The sequence below is a fragment of the Montipora capricornis genome, chromosome 3 (assembly GCF_036669925.1).
Source record: "Montipora capricornis isolate CH-2021 chromosome 3, ASM3666992v2, whole genome shotgun sequence".
Lineage (NCBI taxonomy): Eukaryota > Metazoa > Cnidaria > Anthozoa > Scleractinia > Acroporidae > Montipora > Montipora capricornis.
Window position 1 is genome coordinate 49942967 of NC_090885.1, and position 11146 is coordinate 49954112.

The 11146-nt window shown below is 39.8% G+C and overlaps 2 protein-coding genes across 2 annotated transcripts in view; one reads left to right on the forward strand and one right to left on the reverse strand.

The window, feature by feature from the left end:
- Nucleotides 1-1206: 1206 nt before the first annotated feature.
- Nucleotides 1207-7132, reverse strand: LOC138041441 (neuropeptide FF receptor 2-like). The gene is made up of 2 exons (XM_068887198.1): nucleotides 7085-7132; nucleotides 1207-2247 (listed from the first exon to the last, which is right to left on the reverse strand). The coding sequence occupies exon 2, from the start codon at nucleotides 2201-2203 to the stop codon at nucleotides 1238-1240; it is 966 nt and encodes a 321-aa protein (XP_068743299.1). The 5' UTR covers nucleotides 2204-2247; nucleotides 7085-7132; the 3' UTR covers nucleotides 1207-1237.
- A 3050-nt stretch (nucleotides 7133-10182) lies between these two features.
- Nucleotides 10183-11146, forward strand: part of LOC138040462 (uncharacterized) — a 1038-nt gene continuing 74 nt past the window's right edge. Inside the window, exons 1-2 of the mRNA XM_068886187.1 lie at nucleotides 10183-10194; nucleotides 10306-11146. The exon at nucleotides 10306-11146 is cut by the window's right edge and continues 74 nt beyond it. Coding sequence (XP_068742288.1) covers nucleotides 10183-10194; nucleotides 10306-11146 — 853 coding nt within the window. The remainder of the gene's footprint in view (nucleotides 10195-10305) is intronic.

Genomic DNA, 11146 nt, shown 5'->3' on the forward strand with positions numbered 1-11146 from the left:
CTGGCCTGCTTCTTCCATTGTACGAGTTTCCAGAAGTACCTGTTGGGTTCCTATTCTTTTTTCTTTGTTATTTTCGGATTGGCTTAGCCAGCATTACTCCTGGGAGAATCAAGTTTCCGCGCCTTCAATACCGCCCAACTCAGTGCCAACTGTTTTTGTGTAACATGCACTACAGGCAACCCAGTTTACGCCTACGGGGGTCGTCACGAAGGTTCGACTAGTGCAAAGGGGTACTCAAATTCTTTCCGATTACCTCCGAGTCAACATCGAAAAGGTAGGTCTCTCTATTATTGCTGTAAACAGATGGTTCGCTCTTGGACTAAAAGGGACTCCTCCTGATGTTTATATGAGCATTAACCGTGCCCTTCTAGCTCCGCTCAGGCTGGCTGTGATTGTCAAATTCGCTGGCGTTTCGATTTTCACTATTCCCAGTTGAGAATTTGCGAATCAAGGATGGCACAGTATGTTAGTGCGCGGCCTTGGTGCAAGAGGTCCTCAGTCCGATGCTAGGATTTCACATCCTTTTCTCGACTTCTTTCCTGTCAGTGTTGCTCAAGTAGCTTTAAATGCTCGTAAAACAGAGCACTGATGGAGGTGGGGGGGGGGGGGGGGGGCCCCGTCGGCCTCAGGTTTGTTAGTTGAATTACTAGAGAGATTAAGCACCGCTTATTTTTTTCCCGCGAACGGCAGGAAGGGGCACGTGACCTGACATTTCCCGCGTTTGCCGTTTACCGGCCGCCCTTTCTACTCGAGGAGGACATTTTCCCGTTTGTAGGGAAGGCCAAAACGTGAGTATTTGTAACCCATTTTTACCAACTATTTCTCCATTTTGATCACTTGGTTTTATAGTCAAGCTTCGTTTATCATCCTACTTCTACATGAACTGCTTAGAAGGCTAAAAGAGTTTCAAATTCAAGCGGAAAATACATAACTTCTCTGTATCCATTTTTTCTAATCGCAGTGAATGGCGACCGAGAACATTTGCCTTAGGAAAATATTAAGAAATATGGGCCTGGCCTGTACTGAACTGTAACTGTATTTCAGTTAATATTTTAAACAATAAGTTAAAAAAGTTTCTCTTTGAACGAACATTTAGTTTACTTAAACAGACGAACATCGCGGGCGGAACGGCAAACAACAAACGGCTAGCCGACGTTCAGCGTTCGCCGTTTTCGCGGTGCTTAATCTAACTACTGTTACGAGTTATCGACGCTAAATATAGTTGCTTTACTTAACTTTACTTTTTGCTATTTCCAAAGTGGTCACTTGTACTACTGTTACCCAGGGCTTGAGGATCCAGAGATGCTGTCATGCGTGTTACACAATTCATCTGGTGAGACTGGTGTTGTGGTTCAGTACTCTTATGACACCTCATTAGCGCGGTATTCCGAAACTCTTGCATTCTTAAGGTATAAACTATAGGATTTACAAAGGAATTGGCGTAGAACAAGACATGTATGGACTGGACGGTATCAAACTCGGCCTTTGGGGATAGTGTAATGAATCCTCTTACAAGGAGGACAGTGTAGAAAAACCAGGGAAGAATGGAGAGTGTGCTGAGAACAGTGACAACGAATAACGTGGCTGTCAATTTCCTGTCGGAGGCCCCTGCCCCAGATAGCAGTGGAGGGGCATTTCTTTTTACGTTAAAGATGATAATCATATAGGATACTATGACGGTCGAAAGGACAATTATCATAAATGAAGCGTAAACGATTTTGGAGGCTTTTGAGTCAGTAAGAAATAGCGTAGCCTCTGCAGACGACAGGACAAGAGCTAGTAGCCAAATGCAAACAGCGGTCTTTAAATAAATCCAGTTTGACATTCGAGAGTGTCTGAAAGGAAATAAAGTTGCATGAAGGCGTTCCAAGGACAGCAAGGCAAGATTAAGCAGGGAGCAGTTTGAAAAAAATTGTTCAAAGTACATGACTGTGAACTTTTTCCAACTGAATCCACTGTCAGGTTTAAAGGTTAGCGTATGGTAAATATGCAAGGGCCCTGTCACAGCTCCCACCAGCAAATCAGCCATAGCCAGGTTTATGATCAGGTACGTAGTGCACTTGCGTAGATGGTGATTTCTTGCAAAGGTGATGATAGTGAAGCCGTTTATTAGAAATATGATGACAAATTCAGGGATGTAAACTGCAAGCCACATGGTATTCAACCTTGTCGAAGGATCATCTGTTCCTGTTTCATTCGGCATTCTCAAGCTAAGGCAGATTCAAATGGTCTGGCGTTGTCTCTTGCCTGTTGTAAGAAGTTGACAAATCAAAAGATTAAACTTGTTTGGTGATAAAGAAATCTCCGAGTCTCCCTTTTTAGCCGGGGCCGAAAATTTCAATTGGTTTTATCGGTACGAGTGACTGGCGTCTTTTAAGAACAGTTACTGTTACGGCAACGTTCCATCCCCTTTACGTCGTACCATGTGGATGAAATTAAAAAAAATTGATGCAAGCGGTTTTAGAGTAAAAATAGAGGCTATGGGGTTCACATTTTTACGCTCACGTTGTCGTCAAAATCTCGAAATTGGTGATTTCTTGTTGTTACGTCGTCAAAACCCCCAAAATATGTGCTAAAATGCGTACTGCAAGTGCAACACGATTATTTTTTGTGGCGTGGCACGTGGAAATTTGCGTTTTTCTACAAATCCAGGAAACTTGGTTTATTTTAGTTCATTTCTTGCCTGTTTTCTACAGGTATCTATCTAGCAAATAGCGATGTTTCTCGTGACGTCATCTATTGTTATTAATATGCCAACAAGAACATAATTGGCTGTTGAAACAGTGACTTCTTTTGTTCAGTGGCTGGCAAATTTGAATATCAAAAGAAATGTGACGTCAATGTTTGTAAACAAGAAATGTCACTATTGTCAAAATTGAGAGACACTGAGCTGGAATGTACGGTGGCCCACAAGGGAATGCTGCAAATTAAAGAGTTGCCGCTAATAAAGTAAAGTTGCTGCATACTAAAAAGTTGCTGCAAATAAAATAAAGTTGCTGCAAATTAAAGTTTCTGCAAATTTAAAATGGTTGTTGCAAATTAAAACATCAAGTGTATGCGCGCGTACTGAAGGAAGGACGGGTACAAAACACAGGTCACAGGTTATTGTTTTATCAATACAAAAACAACCGTAACTGTTTACAAATGCTATCATTAGGCCTAATTAGGCCTAAGGTTAGCTTTAATGGATGTTTAAGTACTTTCTGTATTGTTAAAATAATGACCTGTGACCCGTGTTTTGTACCTGCCCTTCCTTCAGTGCGCGCGCATACTTTTGATGTTTTAATTTGCAGCAACATTCTTTTAATAGACCATATTCGTATTCTCAGTGTTGGACTGGAACTAGCTTGCAATGGAGGCTAATGCAGGGGAATATATTAAAAAGTATTTGCATTTGAAAAGATTCCCCCGCATTAGCCTCCATTGCAAGCTAGTTCCAGTCCATTACTGAGAATACGAATATGGTCTATTGCAGCAACTCGTTTTGTAAATTTGCAGAAACTATTGTGAATTTGCTTGCGGAAACTTTATTTTATTTGCAGCAACTGTTTTATTTGCAGCTTGTCCCTTGTTGGCCACCATAGGAATAAGAGATATTGCATGGATTTATAACAAGCAATATTTTAAGGAGGCTCTGAATCTTCTCCATTTCACTTTTCAGCAATAATTTATGGAGGTCACCGAGTTCGTTACCACGACGCCACCTATATTTACTGGGTAGCCAAACCCAGCCGGAATCTGCGTTTTATTTCGTCGTTTTTTTTATTATTTTATTTAAGTAGTGTCTTTGTGGGTAGAGTCATCTGCGCGTATTTTTGCTAGGCTTCAGGGGGTAGTAGAAATGGGTAGATTTTATCTGGTGGACACATTAGAATATTTAATTTTGATACTTGTTAACCAACGGTTAGCGCTAACCAGGCTTCGAGCAACTGGCCCCTGGAATTTTAAAAGCGACAAGTAATGGTCTTCGACAACAATTGCATCTTTCGCCGTAGGATATCACAAAGTGAGCTTTATTTCTAATATTATTTTACAAACTGTGCTTTTATGTACAACACCGAAATCAAATGGCAAATTCTGTATGGGTGTAAAAGGAATTGAACGCCTTGAAGGCATCACAGTGTTTACTGAAGTCGCATCTCAGTTATCTGTCAATTTACCTTTAATTTGTACTCCACTCTGCACTGTTTTCAGGTAAAAAAAAAATTGAAAATGTGATAGTGAAGAATTATTGGAAAGAAAGCTTGTTGTCTATTTTGTGCTTTGTTATTCACGGAAAAGGTTCTTCCGAAAAGGGTTTGATCTGAAGTTTATTTAATTACGGATTGTGTTTCTTGTTTGCACGCACGCAATTAAAATAGGAAGGGGCTTTTTTTGTTTGTTTCAATAAATTTTACGCTGGAAAAGGCTTTTGTGACATTTTTCGTCCAAATGAAGGGCCGAAAATAAAGATTTTCAACGACCTTTTTAAGTGGAATATTTTTTGTACTTTCATATTATCTGTCAAAAATTTGCATAATGAGCTTGAAATAAACACACTCAAGAAATTTAATTGCATTTATCTCTTCGTCGAGTTCTCGTTAACATTTTACTTTCTTCAGGCAATAAGAACAATTTATAATTTGACTCATTCTTGTTGGTCAAGAATTTATTTGAAAGAAAGCTTGTTGTCCATTTTTTGCCTCATTATTGAAAGAAATGGTTCTTCAGTGAAAGGATGGATCAACATTGCTCCAGACAAGATTGCTTCCCGACCCAACAGATGAAATGAAAATATTCGGTTAAGTATTACAACAAAATACGGAAGTGTCATAGCTAAAAAGTACGTTGTTAAACTCTGAAAGGGACGAACGATTAACATTCCTCCCTGTAGTTCATTCAATGTAAACAAGAACCTTGAAACAAGGTGATCACGTGTACCCTTGTGGTCGCCTAGCACGTGGTCAATTTCTTCCTTTTGACATAACATCGTGACCTTCCCTTGATTCATAGAAGTCAGAGACGAGACTGCAGAAATTTTAGTGTCCCTTAGAAAATGGTGACCCTTTTATTGACTGCTTTGAGTTCGTTTCTTATGCTTCAGATACTGGAATAGTATTGACTTAACCTTTTATCGTTTCGTTTTTTGTCAATGCACCCCACCGTATGTGGATTAAAAGCCATTTTTAGTTGTATTCACGGGAGTAAAATTTGCTGTTTTTAATATTGCTGGTGTCTTTTTTTTTCTGCTGGAACTTATTTTTGTGGATCAAGTACCATCCGCAAAATCCTCAAAAATTAAACCCCGCAAAATAAAAGTGCTAACCCGGTAACTCCCAGCTTTTGCGATACTATTTGCTGCAAACGTAAAACCAAAAAAAAAAAAGTGACCTGTCATCAGATTACACCGAAAAGAAGAGCAATTATGAAGCGGAAACAACATGTTCAGTCCTTCCTTAGTGTGTGGCATAAACGTTTGCTTAGTGCAAATATGCATGCATGACATGCAGGAAAGCGTCCGTCACAGCAATTTTGCAGACCATTTCACTTAAAGGGGCTATGTCACGTTATTTTAGGGTGTTGCGGGGAAATCTTTACTTAATCACGAGTTAACTCGAAAATGGTAATGAGGAATTCCTTTACCGTCAAAATTATCGTTACATCACAAACTAAATGATTATGAGAAAAAAGACGACCGTTATCCAGGCAATTTCTCATAATCTTGAAAAACTTCGTGCCGACCTTTCTCAAGATTACCTAAATGTAATGCACCTATCAATGTTAAGGCCGAGTCCATTTATGTCATCCGTGCTTCTCTTTCCTTTAGCTGTATTTCTTTTATGTTGTTCAACAGTTTTAAGTGGTTATTGCAATGTTTCATTCTCCTTTTTGGGCATTTTGCGAATCATGGAATTATATCATTTTGCGTGACATAGCCCCTTTAAAGAAGAAACGAGTGAGTTTCACTCAAGAGCGTGTCTTTTTATTTATAGACTGAATTTATTACCAAAGCTTAAAAAAAAAGACCTCAAAATGGGAGAGGACATTACAAAATAATTAAACGTGTTAACGTGTGAGGCAAAGAGTCTTTGCTGGCACGACGTCTGGTTGACCCCTCAAATGGTCTTAATGACCCCCCACTTGAAAAAATGAACTGGAACGCTGCAGTTCAATTCTACCCAACTCAGTGGCTTCTGTTTTGGTGTAACACGTACCACAGGCAACCCAGTGTACGCTAACGGAGCGTCTAGTCTCATATGTGAAAGATAAAAGCAATATCCTCACTGCATGCGGTAAAGGTATGACTTTTTACAAAAAGGAAATTCCTAGTATTTCATCAGCATGTATACAATAATGAGTTTTTTACATAGAAAATAGTTATATTGTTTTTCCTGGTGAAGACGAATGCTAAGTATATACCACACAAAATGAATAACTAACAGACCAAATACCGTTCATTACGTACTGACGAAATCAAATGATTCCGACCAAGGGAGCCTACATTTGGCATCCATTTGATCGGAGGTGAATAATAATCAGTTTCTAATCACCTCACAGTCAGCAGAGTAAAACGTACTACTGAGGTGTTGTTTATACTAACAAAAGAAATAACGACTTTCGATTTTCTTCCATGGAGACCACTTGTGACGCGATGATTAACGCTATGGGGCTGGATGCAACAGATGTCTTGGAGTATTTCGATAAGAATATCCACTTCACTTCCGAAATCGTTAACACTTTGTCTAGTAAAGTTAATAGCTGAGAGCGATAAAAGTTATGACCAAATAAATTGCCCCAGATCAGAGCTCAAATGTATAATCCAATTTTTTGACATCATGGAGAATAGCATATAAAATACGAACATCTTGATATTCGTTTGGAAACTCTTATGTCCGATAAGGTTATGTCTTTTATGGAAACGTTGTCACTCCACTAAGTTTATCGTTCCTTCTTTTTTTTTTTTTTCGGTGACCGGAATTTTATGGATTTAATCGTCTCTAAATTTTGAATGCACCGGCCTAACAAGGTGAAGTCACAGGCCCTTTATCTCAAACAAAAAATTATTTTATCCAGGATATACAGACGAAAAATACAATCAACTTACTGGTCGTTTTCTTGACTGCAAATTTACACCGTGAAAAGCTTCCTTTATTCTTACCCTTTTTTTTTACGAGAATGTCATTGTAAATTTGCATAAAATGACAACCACTTTTCTTTTACCAATTAGTTGGCGAGTTTTTTTTTTTTTTTTTTTTTTGGCCTTTCAATTAAGTTTACATCGGACCGTCAAAGCTAAATATAATCGAAAAACTCCACCACACACTGTCTGTCATTCATCTCTCTGTATTACATGTAAGGAAGACTTGAAATGTAGACAAACGATTACAATTCAGTTGGTCGACCGTGTCTTCCTTTTACTTTAATTTTGAGCCTCGTATTTATAATAATTTTTTTTATAAAAGAAAAAGAGAAAGAAACTTCATTTACGTGTCAAGTCTTGTAGTGCTAGAGTACTAATTGGGGACACTGTAAACTGAACTCAACAAATTAACGCAAATTGTGGCTTCCTCGTACGCGCACCTGGCGTCCCGAGGAGTTTCAACAAATCCAGACGTCGTTGTTATTCGCAAGATAAAACAAAACATTTATTTCAGAGCTTGAGATAACAACTTAGTAACACTTAACGGCGGCTCGAACTCTACATAGAACACATCATACATGTGAAGTGTAAAACAACATGGCGGGAAGCACTACTTCCCGACGCGGTTACCTAGCTAATTGGCGAAAACCGCAGACACTTAATTTATTACTGCGGTACTGCAGTAACATGGCTCCCCAACTGTGTTTACAGTTGCAAAATATGAAAACTTTGAACTTGCATGTAAATATTACATTTCATTTTAATTTAGTAAGTTCGAGCCCATATAGACTTTCCCCAAAAGATACTGTAAATATCTGTTCAAACGTTAAACACCAACTGTGAGGTTTTTCCTTGGACGAACCCATTTGTGTCTAACTTGTAACATTTAAAAGTATTCTTCACGCCATCTCAGCCAGAATTCATTTGCACAAACCTGTACTCTTCTCCATCTTCTACGAGAATACACGTCAGGTCTTTGAAACTCTCCTGGAGGCGGTACCACTCGTTTGGGTTTCATAGTGAAAAGGTGGTTAGGCGTTAACAGCTCGGGTGCTTTTGCGTCAGACAGGTAGTCAATACTGAGAGGCCTTGAGTTGACGATACACACCACCGTCACAAATGTTCGCGCAGTTTCATCATCGAGTTGGTTTCCATCAACCATCGAGTTGGTTTCATCAGGAGAGGTTCAAGAGCATTGCGCACCGTGCGAATGAAACGTTCCCACGGACCTCCCTTGTGACTACAATGTGGTGCATTGAACTTGAATGGGATCCACTCACATTTATTTCTCACCAAGTACTCTTGGAAGTGGTTTTGATTCATCTCGGATAATGCTGTTTCGAGCTCGTTTCGAACACCAATGAAGTTGGCTCGTTAGTCGGACCTCAGTTGTCTCACTGCGCCTCTGCGATTCATAAAACGACTTGTCCAGTGAATTGGTAGTCTCCAAATGAACACTCCTCGATCCCATACACGCTAACAGTACTCCATAACGTTTGACATTGACAATGAAAGGGCCGTAAAAGTCAACAGCACTATAAGAAAATGTGGGTGCTGGGTTGAGTTGGACTTCTGGAAGACAAAACATTTTCTGCTCTTCTGCGGGTTTACGTAGTCGGCTCACGTCACACAATTGAATATTGACCTGGCCACTCTTGACGAACCTTTAAGTAACCAATAGCCATTTTGGCGAAGCTCGTTGTGCGTCATCCCTCGACCTATGTGGTTTCCTTTCAAGTGGTATATACCACACAAAGGGAAAACTAACGACCAAATACCGTTCATTACGTACTGACGAAATCAAATGATTCCGACCAAGGGAGCCTACTTTTGGCAGCCATTTGGTCGGAGGTGAATAAACAGAGTAAAACGCACAACTGAGGTGTTGTATATACTAACAAAAGAAATAAAGATTTTCGATTTTCTTCCGTGGAGACCACTTGTGACCCGATGATATGATTAACGATATGAGGCTGGATGCGACAGATGTCTTGGAGTATTTCGCTAAGAGTATCCACTTCATTTCCGAAATCGGTAACAATTTGTCTAGTAAAGTTAATGCTGAGAGCTATAAAAGTTTTAAGGCTTCTGATCAAGGCTGGCTCTTTCCACCTGCCACGTGCTGAACAACAACTCTCTGTCCTTTCCCCAGATCAGAGCTCAAAAGTAGAATCCAATTTTTTGACATCATAGAGAATAAGATTAGATTTAGTTAAACATCTAATGATAAAAAAGAGCGAAAGAAACTTTACACAACGTTTCGATGACTCCATGTCATCATTTTTAAGGGAAAATAATATAAAATTTGATAAGTTAATATATACCGTGCGATGCGATAAAACGTAAAAGTGTGCATGTAAATAGTGACAAATTTAGATAAATAGTTTTGCGCGTATGGAGTCTGATTGTGTGTTCAAGCATGGCCTCTTCTTCTTTATGAATAACATTTCATAAATCAGACAGTCCAGTTTTCCGTTGCACTTCTTTAAAACGGAAAAATTGTTGGAAAGGTCGCCGATGGTTTCAAGAGCGTGGTCGTTCTTTAAGTGCTTGCCGATCGCTGAATAACGGTGCTCGTCAATACGTTGGTGTAAATGTCGGCTAGTGTAGCCGACATACTCTGCATCACACAGATCACATTTATAATTATACACAACGCATTGTTGGCTAATTATAGGTGGTTTGGGCTCACACATCTTGAGGTCTTCACATATTTTGCGACTCTTGAACACAGGTAGAAGAGTGTGATCGATTTTGCTGCTTAGATCTGATAATTGCCTTTTCACTGCGTCAGCTGACTTTTGATCTTTAAAAGGCAAAACCACTCGGTGAACAGCATTTCCATTGGTGGATAATTGAGCTTGCTCTCCAGGGTTTTCAGACCTCACTGAGGTGAAAAAGTGAGAGATAGTGGACTTGATGAGGCTGTCGGGGTACTTGAGGTTAGTAAACATCACCTTGAGATGATCACATTCAGATTTCAAAGACTCCCATGTGGACGACAGGTGGAACGCACGATTTAACATGGTCTTGAGTAGCGATTTCTTGTACCTTTTATCGACATGGCTTTGGTGGTGAAGCAGTAGGCCAGTGTTAGTTGGTTTACGATAAACACTAGTTTCCAGTTTGCAGCCCTTTTTGAGGACTTCCATACCGATAAATGGTAACCTGTTATCAGACGCTAGTACGTGGATGACACGTTTGCTACGATGAAAAATGTACCAGCAGCAGAGGATTTCTTATCAACGCTTAATAGTTGTCATCCATCCATAAATTTCACCATGGAACTAGCGTCTGATAACAGGTTACCATTTATCGGTATGGAAGTCCTCAAAAAGGGCTGCAAACTGGAAACTAGTGTTTATCGTAAACCAACTAACACTGGCCTACTGCTTCACCACCAAAGCCATGTCGATAAAAGGTACAAGAAATCGCTACTCAAGACCATGTTAAATCGTGCGTTCCACCTGTCGTCCACATGGGAGTCTTTGAAATCTGAATGTGATCATCTCAAGGTGATATTTACTAACCTCAAGTACCCCGACAGCCTCATCAAGTCCACTATCTCTCACTTTTTCACCTCAGTGAGGTCTGAAAACCCTGGAGAGCAGGCTCAATTATCCACCAATGAAAATGCTGTTCACCGAGTGGTTTTGCCTTTTAAAGATCAAAAGTCAGCTGACTCAGTGAAAAGGCAATTATCAGATCTAAGCAGCAAAATCGATCACACTCTTCAACCTGTGTTCAAGAGTCGCAAAATATGTGAAGACCTCAAGATGTGTGAGCCCAAACCACCTATAATTAGCCAACAATGCGTTGTGTATAATTATAAATGTGATCTGTGTGATGCAGAGTATGTCGGCTACACCAGCCCACATTTACACCAACGTATTGACGAGCACCGTTATTCAGCGATCGGCAAGCACTTAAAGAACGACCACGCTCTGGAAACCATCGGCGACCTTTCCAACAATTTTTCCGTTTTAAAGAAGTGCAACGGAAAACTGGACTGTCTGATTTATGAAA

Excerpts from the sequence above, each read along its gene's own strand:
- LOC138041441 (XM_068887198.1), bottom strand. The coding sequence starts at position 2,203 with ATGCCGAATGAAACAGGAACAGATGATCCTTCGACAAGGTTGAATACC.